The sequence below is a fragment of the Rhamphochromis longiceps genome, linkage group LG6, assembly GCF_057381845.1.
Source record: "Rhamphochromis longiceps isolate RC_006_pf linkage group LG6, R_longiceps_female_GT1.1, whole genome shotgun sequence".
In the NCBI taxonomy this organism is placed as follows: domain Eukaryota; kingdom Metazoa; phylum Chordata; class Actinopteri; order Cichliformes; family Cichlidae; genus Rhamphochromis; species Rhamphochromis longiceps.
Window position 1 is genome coordinate 3,105,145 of NC_140562.1, and position 19,129 is coordinate 3,124,273.

The 19,129-nt window shown below is 44.8% G+C and overlaps 1 protein-coding gene across 3 annotated transcripts in view; it reads left to right on the forward strand.

Moving 5' to 3' along the window:
* The first annotated feature begins 251 nt into the window (after positions 1-251).
* The window catches only part of LOC146667271 (nidogen-1-like), a 36,919-nt gene continuing 18,041 nt past the window's right edge, over positions 252-19,129 (forward strand). Inside the window, exons 1-9 of one of the 3 annotated variants that reach the window (XM_085408943.1) lie at positions 252-687; positions 12,080-12,382; positions 12,899-13,122; positions 14,488-15,071; positions 15,176-15,316; positions 15,587-15,838; positions 16,259-16,459; positions 16,637-16,876; positions 18,855-18,992. In XM_085408943.1, coding sequence (XP_085265069.1) covers positions 475-687; positions 12,080-12,382; positions 12,899-13,122; positions 14,488-15,071; positions 15,176-15,316; positions 15,587-15,838; positions 16,259-16,459; positions 16,637-16,876; positions 18,855-18,992 — 2,296 coding nt within the window. In that variant the 5' untranslated portion in view covers positions 252-474. The remainder of the gene's footprint in view (positions 688-12,079; positions 12,383-12,898; positions 13,123-14,487; positions 15,072-15,175; positions 15,317-15,586; positions 15,839-16,258; positions 16,460-16,636; positions 16,877-18,854; positions 18,993-19,129) is intronic. The other 2 variants (XM_085408942.1, XM_085408944.1) reach the window with 2 other exon arrangements.

A 19,129-nucleotide genomic window follows, 5' to 3' on the forward strand; every position in this document is an offset into this window, starting at 1 on the left:
CATTCCCTCACAGGCCCCGGAACACCTCAGGTAGCTGCACACCTGACCCCCCGCTGACCCCAGCAGCACAAATCAGCTCATCATCTTCTCGGGTTTCCGAACAAGTCCGATTGTGGTTGTATGAAGTTACAGACTGCGCTCGGTAGATGGCAGTGATGCATGGGACCAACGGAGCACTGTGTGACAAACTTATATTTTACAGACACAAGTTCAACTTAGACAACACGTCACGTGTAAAGGCTAAAAGCAAAAAAGGATGGCGCGCATTTCTAAAGCTGTCCCTCACTCAGTTTTTTATCTTTTAAAAAGTTCTAACTTCTAGCTTTACTTCACGTTATTTTGAAAAAGTCTCCGGAAGTTGTGCGGTCGTCACTCCCATCGCTCTCCATCCATCCATCCGTGCGCCCGTCCTCCCGCCGGTGTCACTCCGCCGCTGCGCTCAGCTCGTAGGTCGGTGGGAATCCTCAGGTGAAGATGGAGATGAAGGCCGTGTCCCGACTCTGCTGGTGGCTCTGCTGGTACTTGGCGGGTCTGGGTGCTGTGACTCGGGCTCTGAAGCTGGAGGAGCTGTTTGAGTTTGGAGAAGCAGCCGGAGACCTGCAGCTGCCACCCGGCTCCGACTCCACGGCAAAGCTGCCTCTGAAAGGGTCACTGGTGTACTTGGAGGAAGAATACGACACAGTTTATGTGAGTGTCATATCTAGAGGATGATGATGATGTGTTAAAGTTTCTTCGTAAAAAGAGGAGTACGCAGAAAAAAAAAATCCAGAATCAGCTTTTTGTCACCTTTCAAAGCATCAAAAACCAAAGTGAAGTGAAGCTGGTAAAGACTGAGAGTCTCAGTGGGAGAAATCATTTCTGATTTATTAGAATTTCTAAGGACAAAGCTGAGGGCTGTGCGGTTTTGTGTCCTGTAGGATCTGCTCATGGTCAGGTTCAGTGCGCTGCGTGCGCATGTTGAACGCTGAAGTTTAGCGCAACATTTCTGGGAACTGCTTTCAGAGGTGTGTGGTCAGAGAGGTGAGGATGTCCTCCATCTTTCTTGGCGCTGATCACATGTTTAAGTGACTTTTTCAGTAAAGTCTCACAGCTCCTCATCCTTTCGTTCAGCTCCAGGACACTCAGCTCTGTCTTTCGCTCACTCTTCATGATTCAAACTTAGTTCACTTTGCAAATGCAGCTCTGCCTTCGTTTCAGGCTCCTCGCACCTACCTGAGGAGTGAATTCCTTTCTCAGTGCAGTCGTTGTCTGTTTGTCACCTGATGAGCTTTTTTATTGGCGCTATACCTTTGTCCATCCTCCTGCTGCTTTCTGACTTTCGTTGTTTGATTTGTGGGTTTGTGTGACATGTGTGAACAGACAGGTGTGCGATTGGATTGGCTCAGTCTGACACAGGTGCTCGACTCTTTGTGAATATGTGAATTTAAATGTGAGCTGTTACTGACACAGTTAAAGTCCGGAGCAAAGCCAGGCTGCTCCCAGCTCGCTCGTGTCCAAAGCTCCACATTATTTCACTCTATAACAGGTAAAATGAACTGTGACAGAAACTATAGTATTATAGTAACAAAGTAAGTATTAAATATTTAATACCAATTATTATCATTAGCTCAGTGCAGAGTACATACACGTCATAGACTGTGTCAGCCTCAATATCGTTTGTGGCTTTTTTGGGGGGCGGGGCAAAATAGCTCAGAAAGCGGGATGGTCAGAGTTGCTGACTGTAGCTTACTGTAAACATGTTACTGCAGTCGTCTCCACAGAGAGACGTCCAGTGTGGATGACACACAGAGCTCGGTCACACACTTTTAGACTGATGTGCTCAGATTTGCACACCTGCTGAACACTCTCCTCACGCATCCATGTCCACTGCTCTTCTGTCCCACAACTGTTTGCTTTCCATCCCCCAAAACAAAAACAAAAAGACCACACACATCTCCCTGGCTCAACAGGAAGTTGATGAGACACAGTCAAGGTCCAGCTCCAGTAAACTCCTGTCTTTTCACATTATTTCAGACACAGAGCTGTTACTGGGGGTAGAACGAGTTATTTGCATATAGGACAGGAAATCTATGAATGTTGGTTTCCTGTTGAACCCACAGGTAAAGCTAACAGTCAAAGAGCTTTAAGGAGCTGTGGTTTGAGCCCCGGCCACGCCGGTCTGCACATCAGTGTGTCACTGGGTGAGATAGTGAACCCTGATGTGTTCATCATTACGTCGAGTCCGAGTGGGTGGGTGGGTGGGTGACATGAGGCTCGAGTGGAAAAGCTTCAAGGTGCTGGTGGAGATTGAAAGTCGGGGTGTGCTTTCCAAACTATATTCCTTTTTTAAATGTGCTGTGTTAGGACGTGTTTTCTCACTTCCAGAGAAAAGTCTCTGATTTTGTGGTTGTTCCATTTTCATGCAGATGATAGAATATCAAGCAAAGGTTGTGTGTTGTGTGTCATTTAAACATTATGAATTTGTATTAACAGAGTTTCAGGGTGAAAGCATGAAACTAAAAGCTGCTCTCAGCCTCTGCTGCTGGGTTTCACTCAGTGTGAAGATCTAATAGTAAGTGTGTAGTCGGCCCCCACCAGCTCTTTTTCAAGCATCTCCATCTATCCATCACCAGTCCCACCCCGTAGCGCGTCAGAGCGAGTAATATCCTGCTGCTTTGTGCTTCACCAGTGTTTATGAGTCCTTTACATTTAATATGATGCCCGGGTTGAAAACCACAAGATGCAGTCTCCTGGCTCAGCTCCAGGGTTTGCTGCTGAGGAGGTTATCTGGGTTGTAGTTTGATCCTTGACAGTAAATGGAGGCTCTTTGGAGAGCCGGCACATCTGGAACATGGAAGAATGACACATTTGTCCTCCCAAACCAGATGTCACGTCTCAGGGTGTTTCCTCCCTGTGTTGTTCTCACACTGATAATGATGATCTCAGGGGTCAGACATGTGTGATGTCAGCAACGTCCTGGCAAGTTTGCCCGGGGTACTGCTACAGCTCCTTAAACAGTACATGCAGTACTGCATGTTGAGCCAGGCTTTTAACAGCTCCACACAGTGTCATCCAACATATCGTGTTTTTCAGACCATAAGGCACACTGTTGATGAACGGGTCTGTTTTCATACATAAGGCACACCGGATTATAAGGCGCATTAAGCGAAACAAAATTGGATAAAACTTTACTCAACTCATTCTTCTTGCTTCCTCCACTTCTGTACCATTGATTCATTAATGCTGAATCCTCTCACAGCTGCTCTATTCCCATGTTGTTGCAGTACATTAATGACTAACCTCGTATTGTAAATGGACTGGTTCTTATATAGCGCTTTTTTACACAACTTGTGCATTCACCCATTCTGTCACGGTGCGGCATGGCACACCGTGGAAGGAGTGGGGAAGGAGGACCCAGGCGCGGTACTCTGTGTATAAACAGTGCGTTTATTTACAGTGATGGAAACAATAACAGTAAATCCCCGTGCTCTCCCGTGACTCCCGTGTCGTGTCTTCCCAAAAAGTCCGTGCTCCGTGTTCTCCACTCTCGTGTGTCCACACACACCCCGTGCCTGCTGCCCTCCGATGTTCCACGCTCCTCCTGAGGGGAAAATGACAGAGGCAGCCGTCAAGACACTTAATTCCAGTAGGCATACACTCAGACTTTAACTAAGCAGAAGACTAACGTGGAGTCTCATGGAATGGTCCCGCGTCGGTGGGAGCTCCAAGACTCTCTTAAGTAGCTCCCCCGACGAGGCCTGATCAGCAGCAGGTGTGTGGCTTCGGGTGTGGCCAGTCCCCTTGCAGGACCACACCCTCCAGGCCTGACGCCGCCTATAAACAGGTGCTCAGCCACACACACATATATATATATACACACACACAAGCACAGAGAAGGGAAGCAACACCAAAATACATATAATAATACAATTCATAACTGCGCAGGGATCCTGGGTCGCTCAGACCCAGGACCCTGACACATTCGCACATTTTTCTAAGTGCTTTATAGCTAACATTCACACACACATACTCCGATGGATGCATCGGAGAGCAATTTGGGGTTAGTATCTTGCCCAAGGATATTTGGCATGCAGACTAGGGGAAGCCAGGAATCGAACCACCAACCTTCCGATCAGTAGATGACCTGCTCTACCACCTGAGCTACAGCCACCGTATTGTGGCTGAATAATCTCAGTTGTTCTCCTGACTGAAGTTTGGTCCGTTTACAGCATCCTGCCATGCGATTGCATTTGTCTCTAACCATCAGGAACCTTCACGTTAACTTTTATCGAGTGGAAGAAAGTTAGCGTTCATCCTCCAGCTTCACTGTGTTTACCTAACATAGCTGTGTCGCTAGCGATCACATAGCACATCATTATATACCAGCTAGCCCAACTTCAGTAACCCTACAAACGTCACTGCTGTTTAGTTTTCTGTCTTCATTTATGCTGGAAGTGATAACAGAGCTGTACGTTTGAATTTGTTCAGAAATCTCTCAGTCAGAACATGCTATATCATGCTTAGGTGGAAGCTAGCGAGAAGGAAAAACAATCCCAGCGTTTTATTTTTCCTCTTTGCTGGCACCACGTACGAAACCCCGGGAGACGACCACACATGAACACATCATTACACACAAGCATGGATGCTGACAGCGGCATTGGACAGTTAGCTAGGTTACATCGTAGGCTCTACAAAGGCTGCAGCAGCCGGGTCACGTGTTTTGGCCCAACATTGACTGCTTGTTACGATGATGAGACCCAGGCAGCTGCCGGTTTAATCCCTTGCTCGCCTTGTCTTTATGTAACAAATGGTTTATTAGTGAGATGCAAATTATAAATGCAGCATTTTATCAGTGACAGTTTGAAGAGCCATTTTCACCCTTGATTTTCCATCGCTGGGCTTTGCCTCAGTGTAACACACATCGAAAACAGTCTTGTCCTGTGGTTCGGGTGATGCAGATGTCTTGGTATAGCCTGGAAGAGGCGGTGTGCTCACTACAGGTAGCATTTTGTGTACACTGATACAATATGGCATATGATTTTAGCTAATACACTAATGATTACATACATACATACACTCATCATCTGCGTGATTGTCAGTTTCTTTGAACTGTTCATTTTCTACGGTGGAGTGATTGTACAGCATCATTAATTACTTTGAAATGCTTGAGTTGGATTAAAATTTGGAGTTTCGCTAATCCAAACCGGGTCAAAAGTGTATATACGGCTCAAATAGATGCATACACCCCCACTAATATTGGGTTAAACATCTCTTAGCACGTTGCACATGTAGCCATCAACAAGCTTCTGCATATTTCAGCCCAGATATGTGATGAGTCTTCTGGGCAGAAGACCCGAGTTTGGGGGCGTCCAGAGGGACATTCCAGAACCTTAATGCTAGCTTGCTTTATCCATTCCAAAAACAGTGTTGTGTGCTTGGGATCGTTGTTCTGTTGGAACTCCCGTCTGTGTCCAAGTTTCAGTCGTCTAACTGTTGATTTGAGGTGAAGTTGGTGAATTTGAAGATAGTGCTCCTTCATTATTCTGTTACTGCACAGTGTACCAGTGGCAGCAAACCAGTCCCAGAGCACAGTGCTACCACCAACATGCTTGACACTGGCAAGTCCATGACATGCTTTTAAATAGCATAGTGTTAAAGTCAGGAGAGGTGTCTTCTCAAAGTTCATTAGTAGATTCAGGAAATCACCACACATCAGGACGTTACTAGCTGTGAGGCTTTCTATTCTACCCGGGCTGTAGATCATCTGGGCACATGTCAGGCCCCATAAGTACTTTTGCACCAGCATCACCAGTGTCCAGTAAAAACACTACCTCCACCATCATCCTGTACACTACACGTAAGAAAGGGAAACTGCATAAAATATCTCAATTCTCAATGTTTTTGTGAGCAGAATTTTAATATTCTGATAAAGAGGCCTTACAAGTACCTATGAAGCGCCTTCAGGCGACTTTTGTTGTGATTTGGCGCTATATAAATAAAATTGAATTGAACATATGATAATCTTTAAATAAAAAATTACCAGTATTTTCCTTAATGCTCCACTAGTAGAAATGAAATCAGAATTATTAAGAGAGTTGCTGTCCAGGCGCTGTGCTTTTAAAAACATTAAATCGTGTACTGCTCATATTAAAGTGGGCATGAAAAAACTACATGTATGAAGCCCCCGCGGAAAAACTGATGCAGGTCTAACACCTAAAACATTGCTTTTAGTTACAGTGTTTACATCAGAATAAAGTCAGGAATATGACATCAGTGGGTTGGTTGATTGCTGCTAACACTAAGTCCTGTTAGCTAACCAGTGAGCATGAAGCACATTTCATTGAACTGGACACACAGCTGTTGGTAGAGTTTCTCATCAGCCGTGTTCCTTTGCAGTGTGTTGCTGTCTGCTCTGTGATGAAGGTGGCGCTTCTTCAGCTCTGCAGTGTCAGATACCGGCTGGGAGAGCAGCCATTCGAGCCGCTCGTGCATTTCTCTGAAGGAAGCCTGTCTCTGGGAGGAGGGTGTGATGGGGGAGGGTGGGGGAAAGCTCCCCTGAAGACATGACTTTGCTGAGACCCTCTTTACAGAGGCACTCGAGCAATGTGGCTTTCCTCTTTGTCTCATGTTTCCTCTCCTCTTCCTGTCTCATCTCAAGGTTGCAGATATGTTTTCAACATTTTTGATGCTGGCTGCTTGTAAAGATATCAGACGTGCCTGCTCAGTATGTGTTTTGTCTCTGCTGTGCTTTGATGATTATGTGACCTTCAAAGCTAAGAATGTCTTTGCTCACAAACACACGTTTAGGTTCGACTCAGCTCCAGTTATCTCAATCCCAGAGGTCACAAAGCAGTAGAGAAATGGATAGTTTCCATTCTTAGTTTTTGGATTGTTTCTGCATAAAGATGCAGAAAAACTACCTGCAGCCCAAAATGTTCCAGTTAAAATAAATCACTCTTTACTGGGAATGTGACAGTACGAGACCATGTCACTGCCATGAGTAAACTCCACACTGACAGGTCAGAGGGGGGAGTCGAACTTGGGACCTTTATCTGTGCAGATGATCAGTTAGCTGTTTGACAGCTACTCTTTTATGATTTATGGAAATATAAGGACGTTGGTGATGGGCCTATGATTAGCTAAGACGGCCGGGTGATGGCTTTTTAAGTAATCATTTAACTATTTAAGGGCCTGTGTTTCGGTAGCAATCATATTTAATATTGAAGCATTAATCAATGGTGTGTTACTTTCAGAGTAGGGCTGCTCAATTAATCGAATTTTAATCACGATTACGATCTGGGCTTTCAACGATCATTAAAAATGACTTAGCCCCTCCCTCGTGCTTTACTCTCGCGCTGCTCCGTGTGGCAAATCGAGCGCACCTCTCTGCATTTCGAACATACGTCACAACAATTAAGAGGACCCGAGGGAAGTTCGGAAAGCTCGGAAAGCTAAGCAGAAGTTATTTGGAGAGGAGAGTGACTGCCGTTGGTTGAAAAGAGAGGTAAAAAAAGAAAAAAAACTTCAGTGGTGTGGAAACATTGTGGGTTCAGTCAGACGTGGATCAAGTAGACACAGTGTGTAAACTTTGCTACGGTGTCGTAGCTGCACCACAGAGCAACACTGCAAAGTTCACTAAACATAGATGTTTACATTTTTTATTTATTTTTTATATTGCAAACATTTGCACTGTTATCAGTATTTGCACTATTTTATATTATTTTTTAAAGTCATTATTCAATACATTGTTATTGTTAACCCTTTAAATCCCTGTAGAACTGGAACCGTGTAAGCTAGCGCAATAATTTGTTTTGCATATGAAACCGGAGGAGTTGTACTTACATCTGATGCCATCAGCTTGTCACGGTTTCCTTCCACATAAAGCTTTCATTTCATTTCCTGTCCGAAACCGGAAGTGACGGCATTTTCGCGGAAAATGTAGTTTTTTACTTGTAGGCCTTAAAAGCCTATACTGGTGTTTTTATAAGTCATGTTTGACTTTTCTGAATAGTTGCTGGGATGCTTAGGACTCGAATTGCACTGCTGGAAATAGTTTATTTTGATGCACCTGCTGTTTTCTTTGCAAATTTGCATCATAGGATTGTTTTTTTGTTTTTCCTGCAGTATATAAAAATTGGTGTATCTCCAAAATAAAACTATGAAGACACTCAAAATAAATTTCCTGTTGCTGTAAACTATTTTTTTGCAACTTTTTTGTATTTAAAGTTTTGAGGGATAAACCTCTTAAATTTCTCCAAGTAGAAATATATGTAAAAAACAAAACAAAAACGATTTTCAATTTTTTTGTAGTTTATTGCACTTTTTTGCAATTAATGTAGTTACTATGGACTTAATGAATACATATTATTAAAATATGGGCTATAACAGTTGTATTGATATATAGCAACTTGAAATGCTCCCAAAAATGGCTCCACAGCATGTAAAAAAAAATAATATAAGCTCTGGCGGACTTGGTTCTATAGTAGGTCTTAAAGGGTTAAATAAATATCGTCAAATAATCGATCTCAATTTCAGTAAAAATAATCGTGATTATCATTTTTGCCATAATCGAGCAGCCCTATTTCAGAGTATAGAAAGCACAGGTAGGATTTATTATAGTTGGGGACATATTTGCTGTACACCTCTGAGATTTCTACAAATTTAGTGTCAGCTTTAGCTCAAACGTTAAAGATGAAAGCAGGACATGAAGATGACATTAGGAGTGTGAGTGTGTGTGTGTGTGTGGTACACATGGAGGTATGATGAGCGACTCGTACAGTTTATTTCTGGTGCAGTGAGTGTGTAAAAACAGACAAGATCAGTGTGTTTTTGAGGGATTTTTACTGTCAGCTTGTTGATTAAACATTAAAATAATCCATAACATCAGAAACAAGACTAATACCATGAATGAAAATCATCATGATTTAGTTTCATTTAATATAATTACCCAAATGTTCAGCAGTCTTTTCCCTCTCATGTCTGATAAAGTTCTGGATTGCTTAGTTTTGCTGCTGAGTGTTTCCCATGATGCACTCAGTGCTTCTTCTGTTCAGACGGCTCTCTGCACTAAGTGAGGCTCTTGTCTGGCTCTTCCACAGTCTGCCTTCGTCCTCCACTCATACCCAGCCAGTTATTGCCGCCCCTCCCTGAGCCTGGCTCTGCCGGAGGTTTCTTCCTCTCCACTGTCGCCATGTGTTTGCTCATAGGGAGTCATATGATTGTTGGGTTTTCTCTGTATTACTGTAGGGTCTTTACCTCACAGTATAAAGCGCCCTGAGGCGACTGTTGTTGTGATTTGGTGCTGTATAAATTAAACTGAATTGAACTGAATTAGTTTGCTTTTGGGTCGCACATCATCAGCTGTGAGCATCTCAGAATCAGAATACTTTATCAGTGCCAAGGCAATGATGTGGTCAAAGTTCCTCCCGGACAGTAAGAACAGTAACTAACACTGAAACAGGCTGCATGCTGGCTGACACATGAAAGATGCATGTTTGTAAAGCCTTTGATAAACAGCTGACAGATCTGGTTTGTCTCATTGTTGTATGCAACGGTGAATGTAAACCTGTGTCGTGGCACAGCTACGGTGAAATTCTGCTTTGCTTTGTTAAAAATGCTAAAGGTGACGGTGGTTTAGTGACTGATCATCAGGTTTGGGAAAGAATCTGAATCTGTGACACTAAACAGATGATGAACAGCCTGTGAGACACGAGGTTGGGAAGGTTTAACTGTGAGAATGAGATAAAATCACAGAGCAACAGGACAACTTTATATGAAGCGCGCAGTGTGTACTGGATGTTTGACAAGTGAATATTACCAAATAACTTAGAGCACAAACTGCTTTGCATACCTCTCTCTGTCTATGTTTTGTCATATAATATGCAGAAGGCATACGATGCGTATTAAAGCTCAGTCACAGCGGGGCATGTCTAGGTTTATCTCCTGTTGTAGAAATCCTGCGTCAGTCACCACCATTGCTCATATTTTGAAACCTAAACAAATGAATGATTGTCTCATTATCTGAACTGAAGAAGTTGATTATTATGACATATTTTTGCTATTTTGTCTGCATTTACTGCCTTGTCCTTGAAAGGAGACTGCACTCAGTTCATGGTGGTGTGGCTTCACACGGTCACGATTCGAATCAGGCTTAAGCTGGGCTAATGATGGGCTAAAGCTGGGCTAATGCTGGGCTTAAGCTGGGCTAATGATGGGCTAATGCTGGGCTAAAGATGGGCTAATGCTGGGCTTAAACTGGGCTAATGATGGGCTAATGCTGGGCTTAACCTGGGCTAATGCTGGGCTAATGCTGGGCTTAAGCTGGGCTAATGCTGGACTAAATCTGGGCTAATGATGGGCTAATGCTGCGATAATGCTGCGATAATGCTGGGCTAATGCTGGGCTAAAGATGGGCTAATGATGGGCTAATGATGGGCTAATGCTGGGCTTAAACTGGGCTAATGATGGGCTAATGCTGGGCTTAAACTGGGCTAATGATGGGCTAATGCTGGGCTTAAACTGGGCTAATGCTGGGCTAAAGCTGGGCTAATGATGGGCTAATTCTGGGCTTAACCTGGGCTAATTCTGGGCTAATGCTGGGCTTAAGCTGGGCTAATGCTGGGCTAAAGATGGGCTAATGATGGGCTAATGCTGGGCTAATGATGGGCTAATGCTGGGCTTAACCTGGGCTAATGCTGGGCTAATGCTGGGCTTAAGCTGGGCTAATGCTGGACTAAAGCTGGGCTAATGATGGGCTAATGCTGGGCTAATGCTGCGATAATGCTGGGCTAATGCTGGGCTTAAGCTGGGCTAATGCTGGGCTAAAGATGGGCTAATGATGGGCTAATGATGGGCTAATGCTGGGCTTAACCTGGGCTAATGCTGGGCTAATGCTGGGCTTAAGCTGGGCTAATGCTGGACTAAAGCTGGGCTAATGATGGGCTAATGCTGGGCTTACACTCTGTGATTTTTGGCCCATTTTGAGCCGATTTTTCAGTCGTGCGACCGTTTTGGTGATCGGCCCGAATTTGGCCTTCATCGTGCGTCGTGCATCGTGTAGTATACGTGGGGTAACGAGAAGCGATTAACACCTCACGACCAGCTCCAGATCATCAATCGCTTGGTCGTGAGGACCGTCGTGAGGTTATCACCGCAGCTTCTCACACTGCGCACGCGCAAACACATAAAGGTTGTTGAAAAAGACGGAGCAGCAGTGCAGCGTGTGATCCGGACACAAGCGATGGAGGCACAACTTGTAGAGAGCTCATCCGAGCCTTTTCGATGTGGCCTCACAAAATCATCACGACCACAACAACCGTGAATAGTTGGATCTACACTGCTGCTCAATCACAGCTGCCTGATCATGTTTTTCATTAGCAATTTAGCAAAGTTGATGGTGGTGGTGTGTCTGTGTGAGTGAGAGACAGAGAGGGAGAGAGCGACAGATTTTCTGTTATAACCTTCATGTTATGGACGCACAGTGTGACTCAGGTCGCATCAGAGCATCGGCCGTATAGTGTGTGACCTGCATCGTGACCTATGAACTTCTCACCCCTGCGAGTCAATCGTACAGTTTGAGCAGCAGCTGAATCGCACAACTGAAAAAATCGCCCAGTGTCTGCCCAGCTTAAAGAGATCTTTCTTTTCTGAGTGAATTATTTGTGTGGAATTCCTGGAGCTGACAGAGCACAGAATAGCAGCAAGAGAACTTTGTGCACTCTGCTTACACTTTGTGCTGAATAAGCAAATCATTTATTTAAATAATAAGTTATCATTCTGAGAATAACTGTAGCGCAGGGTTTGTTTGTCCTAGCTTTGAGAAACTTATGATAATGACGGAGCATCAACAGTCCTCACTTTATCTCACGTCAGTTACTGGCTCATGAAATTTAATCAGACAGTACTGGACCACATTTATAGTTCAGACCTCAGGATTGTGGGAAATGTCCAGATTGGTCATCAGTAAAAACATTTAACCTTAAAATAAAATGATACATTCTCACAATTACTAAAATCTGAGGTGCATAAATGCACTGTGTGATTTCACATGAAATATGAGGTGTCTGTTCATTAACCAAAGAACCTGATCCTCCTGTTTCAGATCAACACCAATGGGTTTGTGGCTGTTGCCGAGCCTCCCGCTGAGGAGAAATACCTGGGGAAGACGCCCAGTGAGTTTAAAATGATTGCAGTCCTTCTGGGAGACCTGGACAACAGTGACGGACAAGGCAAGGTGTACTTCAGGCACGACAGCACCCCCAATATCCTGGGTCGAGCCGCTGACCACATCAGGCAGGGTTTCCCAGATGGTAAGGTAGAGAAGCCCACCAACACCTTCATTGTTACCTGGGAGAACATGGCTGCCCAGGGGACATCTGGACGAGGAGACCAACTGGACACTAAGGTGAGGATTTCAATTTCTCTCAATTAGATAGTATGTATTTATTTTTTATATATATTATATACTTTTATTTACTAATTTATTCTGAGTGTATTTTCCTTAGTGCAGAAAAACGGATTATTTTTTTAGTTCTACGGCATAAACACTCATTCTACCCTGTCTCCGTCTAAGTCAGTTTTATTAGCGCCAAATCACAACAACAGTCGCCTCAGGGCGCTTTATATTGTAAGGTAGACCCTACAGTAATACATACAGAGAAAACCCAACAATCATATGACCCCCTATGAGCAGCACTTTGGCCACAGTGGGAAGGAAAAACTCCCTTTTAACAGGAAGAAACCTCCATGCTCAGGGAGGGGCGGGGCCATGATGGGAGAGACAGGACATGGTGTGGAATATCAGTGATGATTAAATGTAGAGTGGTGTATAAACACACAGTGAGCAAAAACACACACAAACCCACCCAGAATGAAAAATAAGCAGTGGTGTGGATATAAACATGTTATCTTGCACTTTCAGAGAATCACCTTCCAGCTGGTTGTAGCCTACACAGCATCATCTGCCTGGGCCATCCTCTTGTACCCCAGGAACGGCCTGCAGTTTCTCTACACATCAATAGGAGGAGAAAGAAAGCTGCTCGAGTCAGGCTTCAACGAAGGCCTGGTGGGCTGGTTCTGGAAAAAACAGGGGCTGTACTTCAACATTACCTCTGATGACGAGGCCTCCATCAGCCAACTTACCAAGTATGACTGCTGCTGATGCTTTTGCTATAGTGGAACTGAAAATATGAAGTCTGTGTTTGTACGTGGTGCTGTGATAAAGTGCCCGCTCCCTTCCTGGTGTATTTGTCACTTTAATGTTTCAGAACAAACAAGTTTTAATGTTTGACACAGAAAACCTGAGTAAATCCGAAGTCCTGTTAAAGAAGCTGTCCAAACCTACTGTGTGTGAAAAAGGAGTCATGGCTGTGGCGCCTTAATCAAATGTCTGAAACATCGTTAGTCCCACTCTTTGCAGGATTGTTTGACTTGAGGCACAATGGAGGGTTTCTCAGCATGGTCTTAAGGTCATAGCACAGCAAGTCCAGACGTTCATCAGGCCTCTTCAAAACCTTCATTTTGAGGTTTTTTGTTTGGAGCCATTCACGGGTGGACTTGCTGCTGTGTTTTGCATCATTGTTGCGAAACCCAAATGTGCTCGAGCTTCGGTAAACGATGATCGGATGTTTTCCGTCAGGACTTTCTGGCAGAGAGCAGAATTCATCAATGACAGCAGGTCCTGAAGCAGCAGGCAGCCCCAGACCAACCATATAAACAGGACATCTGCACAATGACTGAAACCAGCACCACTGAAGGAACAATGTGCTGAGCGTGACGTGAACAGAATCCATTTGACTGATGACTGAGCGTGCATCCACACAAGACAGGAAACGCCTTTTCACAGAGCTGTAGACTTTATTTAAGCAAAATCAAAGTTCCAGTAGTCCTTGTAATTAAGTTCTGAAATACACTTACTTTACTTTATTGATTTGTATAGCACTCTTCACAGGATAAAGTGCTTCACAATAATATAAAACAGTACAGTCAAACATACAGCACAAATCGGATTAAAAGCCAGTCTCAATAAATGAGTCTTAAGATGATGTTTAAAAGAACAAATACAATCCAGGCAACGTCGAGATGGAGGGAGAGCGTTCCACAACCTGGGGCCGCCGCTCTGAAAGATCACCTCTGGTTTTAAAACGTGTTCGGGGAACTACCAGCAGCCTTAGATTAGACGATCTCAGGCTGCGAGAGGGAGCGTGGCGTTCTAAGAGCTCAGAAATATGGGCAGGAGCGTCATGATTCAGAGCTTTAAAAGTCAGTACCAAGATTTTAAAATGAATTCTGAGATGTACTGGAAGCCAGTGTAATGAGCTGGTGCTCTCTTTTCATGTCTTTGTTAAAAGCCTTGCTGCAGCATTCTGGACTGACTGGAGACGCTCACGATTCTTTTTGCTACAACACATCTTAGAAATGCTGTCTGTCATTTCTAGTTTCCACTTCATTAGTTTGATTTTCACTGTCGTCCACTTTGGAAACATTTCATGTTATTCTTTATCCAACCAGAAAGACCAACGCAGCACGCAGTGGAGTTTGGGTGTACAAGATTGGATCCTCCCCGTTCTTCGTTGAGATCCAACCGGGGAAAGTGACTAGCTCTCCTGAGAATGAGGGTGTTACTGAGCCTCCTGTGACCATGTTACCAACACAGACTGCTGATCATGTGGGGGTGGACTTCTTGACCTATACAACCCAGGGGATAAAGACAGCTGGAACAGTACCGGAGGAAAAGCATGAGCAGCCATCTGAGACCCCCAGCAGCTTCCAAACCGGTTATCCAGAAACTGTCACACCAGGAAACGCAACGCTGAAAACTCAGGAGCCACACTTTGTGGAATCAGACACTATTGCACCAGCACCCACCAGCACTGGGACAATTCAACGAATACATCCAACCGAGCAACATGAGACTGAAACCAGATACACCACCTCTGAGACTTTGCAACCAAGACACACCACTCCCACGCCCAGTGAACCCAGATACACTTCAGAGAAGCCGGGGCTGCAACAGCGGCACGTACCAGCACCACCGCGTTCAGCTCCACAGCATCCTCAGATCGTTGTGGTCGATGAAGATTTGGATGTGAACGGTAGATTTCAATAACAGGACGTTTGTGTTTTATTTTTCTTTGGGTGAGATTGTCATAGTTTCATTCTGAAGCTACCGGCCTGCCTTCTTTTGTTCCTTTCACAGTGTTTGCATACAACCTGGAGACGTGTGCCCACAACAGGCACAAATGCTCAGCTTTTGCTGACTGCCGAGATCACAGCAGGGGGTACTGCTGCCACTGCAGGCCTGGTTATTATGGGAATGGGAAGGACTGTGTTGCAGAAGGTAAGAAGAACTGAGTTCCTTATCAGTGAAGCTGTGGATTATTTTAATAACAGGAAAGCAGCTTTGGTCATTTCTTATTGTGTAAGACAGTGTAGTCAAAACTATCCAAACTTTTCTTCTATTAAAGCTTCTTTAAAAGCATTAAAACTTGGTAAATGTCATGTAAATATTATTCCCTTTGTCTATATTTATCAGGAGTTTTTGTAGGAAAAAAGATGACTGAAGATAAAAGAAACAATAAAATGATTTAATGGAGAAGTTGTTTTTCAGGCAAACCCCAGAGGATGAACGGAAAAGTGAACGGCCAAGTGTTTGTGGGAAACTTACCTTCACCGATAAGGCTCACTAACAATGATTTGCACTCGTACGTGGTAGCCAATGATGGACGGGCCTATGTGGCCATCAGCAACATCCCCGACAGCGTGGGGCCCTCCCTGCAGCTTCTGTCCTCACTGGGGGGCGTCATCGGCTGGGCCTTTGCCTTGGAACAGCCCGGCTACGAGAATGGATTCAGTCTCATTGGTAAGGCTGCAGGTTGATGATGATTGTTGTGTAAAGCTGCATCAATTTGTCCCTCGTGTGCTCACAAAACTGCTCAGAACTGCAAAGACTCTGGGCCTCTAGAGCCTGGGAACAGTTAAATACTGTAACTGTAATGTTTATCATGTTTGTATGCAGAAAGTCCAAAACAGATTCAGAAATGATTCCATTCATGCTGAGCTCACTGTGAGCTGGAAGCAGCAAACCTCAGTGATGGCTATGTGGGAAAATGCCTGCAGATCAGCAGCTTCCAAACACTCAGACCAGCCTGTCTGGCACCAACAACCACACATCAGACAGTCTTCTTCATTCTGACGCTCAGTTTGCACTTAATGCACATTGCACTCAGTAGGTTGTCTTTGCCTAAATGCATTGAAAACGTGTGTTTTCACATTCCTGTAGGCGGCGTGTTTTCCCGACAGGCCGAGGTGGTCTTCCAGCCGGGCAACGAGCATCTGACCATCAAGCAAGAGTTTAAAGGCATCGATGAACACGACCACCTGGTGATGAGCACAGACCTGGATGGACGTCTGCCGGCTGTCCCGTTAGGCTCCACTGTCCAGATCAAGCCATACAAGGAGATTCACCAGTACAGCAGAAACTGTAAGGCCAGCAGCTCTGACACTAAGCTCGTCACGCAGTCAGGGCCTAACAGTCCGTTTTTCTGTTTTCAATCTTTCTGTGTAAATATTTCAGCCAAATCAATGTTTTAGGACATTAAAAGATTCACTTCCCACTGAAGGTAGCTCAATGCTAAAGTATTTCTCCTCCTCTTTCTAGTCATCATCTCCTCCTCCAGCTGCAACTACACCATCACCTCCCCTGATGGAGACGTCCAGACTAGAAGCTACCAGTGGCGTCAGTCCATCATCTTTCAGACCTGCCCGTATGATGAGGCTGGGTGGGCGGGGGCAACGCTGACCACCCAGCAGCTCAGTGTAGACCAAATCTTTGTGATGTTTGACGCTAACAACCACCTTATCCGCTACGCCATGAGCAACAAAATTGGTCCCATCCACAGTATGTTACACGTCCACATATGTATCCGTGTGTGTGTCTGTGAGTGTGTATGTTGGAGCGCCACCACTAATTGCATTGATTTTTGAGTCACTAGTGACTCTACTGGTGACCTGTCCATTGTGTACCCTGCCTCCACCAGAAGTGGGTGGATGGGTGGATTTGGTTAAGAAGTTACTCAGTAAGATGTACAGGTGCCATGAGTTAGTGCTACATAACAGACAAACAAAACTAGAATCTGACTGAGCGAAATGAAACAAACGTCTTCAAAGGCCTGTAGTGAGGTGAGGTGAGGTCCCATTAAAATACTGGAAATGAACCAAAAGCACAAACAGTAGAAAAAAGGTGGCCGTCGCACTGTTGTTGTATTTAACAAACCAGAATAAGTCTTTCATGTTTGAAAGTGTGTAATAGCAATCAGAGACACAGGTGACACGAATCTTTCCAGCTGAAATGGGCTGTAAAAATATCGCTGATGTAACCTGGAAGGACGAGGCCACAGTCTTTGTCAAATGTGTTAAACCTGCCACAGAGTTTGTTTTATTTTACAGCCGACCTGACGTCTCGTTTGTGGATGGACCCTACAGGAGGCTCCAAGTTTAGCCTCCACATATTTAACCGAACAGCATTTGGAGGCTGTGATTATTAGTACTTGAGTTCTTGGCACAAACAGCAGTGATGTAAAAATCTGCCTCTGTGAATGTGTGGTGTATTTATTTTAGTTCCACATGTGTCACAGATGCAGACGGCACAGGTCAGGGAGCAGACTCATGCTGAAGGTCACAGAAGGTTTCCCACATTGTCAGGGACAGTCACAGCGAAGCGGTGCGTGTTGTTACTCCGAGGAATGTTCGGAAACACATATCCAATAGTTTAAACCCTCAGCGGTGTTGCAGTGGGACATCGGAGGAAGGTAAACAGTAATCTGAGCCTGGCTCTGTTTCCTCAGCTGCAATCAGAGTGAGAGTGCTGCAGGCAGGGGGCGAAGATCAGCGGCTGATGTCAACAAGATACCAACCCGGGCTGGGGGTGGGGGTTGGGGGAGGGGCAGGATTTGAGGTAAATATGCAGGTGAGGTTGGTTGGAGAAGCTCGGGGGGTTTAGAGTTATACAAGCAAACAACACTGAGCTGGGCTTTGTTGGCAAACAGCAGAGCATCTGGGACATGTTTCCTGCCAGGAGCTCCGCCCAGCTGCACGAGCAGAAAGCAGTCAGTGAGTGAACCACAGATTCGCTTTTATCCATTAATCCTTTTATCATGAAGAAGGAGCAGCAGTTGCCTACAACATGCATGTCTCGATATTCCACCAAAATATCCCCAAATATTTAAATTCTCATTTCTGCAAACTCGACAGACAAACGCAGATTTTCCTTAAATACTTGAATAACAGAGCAGCTCTGATGTTACACAGCAGCTGTACTTCGTGTATTCACATCAAATATCAAGAACCATGGTGGCTTTGGAAGAAGCACTCAGGAAGTCACTAATGAGTGGTGACGTCGCGGTGGTTAGGTCCATCTTTTCTATACAGTCTATAGATGTTTGTGTTGCTGACGATGGAAACTAAGCGTGTCTCCAGGCGAACAACAACTGTGACAAAGTGAAACTGTAACAGCTGAAGAGCTGGATGGGAGAGCTTTCTAACACCAACACATGTAACATATGTGTGCATATGTGTGTTTGCACATTTACATGATGCTTGTTGTTCTTCACGGTTAGATTTTATTGGTAAACAACGTGCAGGTGACACAGCTCACTGTTCTCTCTCGCTGCCTCGCTTCTTGCTGTGCTGGTGGTTTACCGTGAGTGCTACTTTCTGGAGACACTGGATCTATTTTCAGGGTTATCATTATCTGGTTGACCTTCAGGGTTTGTTGCCAAACTGCACAATCTTTTCTGCTCGGTGTGCGCGGTTCTGCGTTTGTGTGCTGTGAAGAGTCACATTGTTTCTGACTGGAGGTGTGTCTAATTTTCTGACAGGCAGTCTTCTGGAGCAGAATCCGTGCTTCAGCGGCCGACACGGCTGCGACATTAACGCTGTCTGTACACCTGGCGAGGGCGTCCGGTTCAGCTGTGAATGCACAGCTGGTTTCGCTGGAGATGGACGATATTGCCACGGTAACAAACCCACACTTGGTCACATGGGCAGTGCTGAAAATGGGAAAGAACAGATGAGAGAATAATTTCAAAAATGTGACAGTCACGTGGAAACGCTCCATAGTAGTAAAATGATGATCTGAACCTGGATTACATTT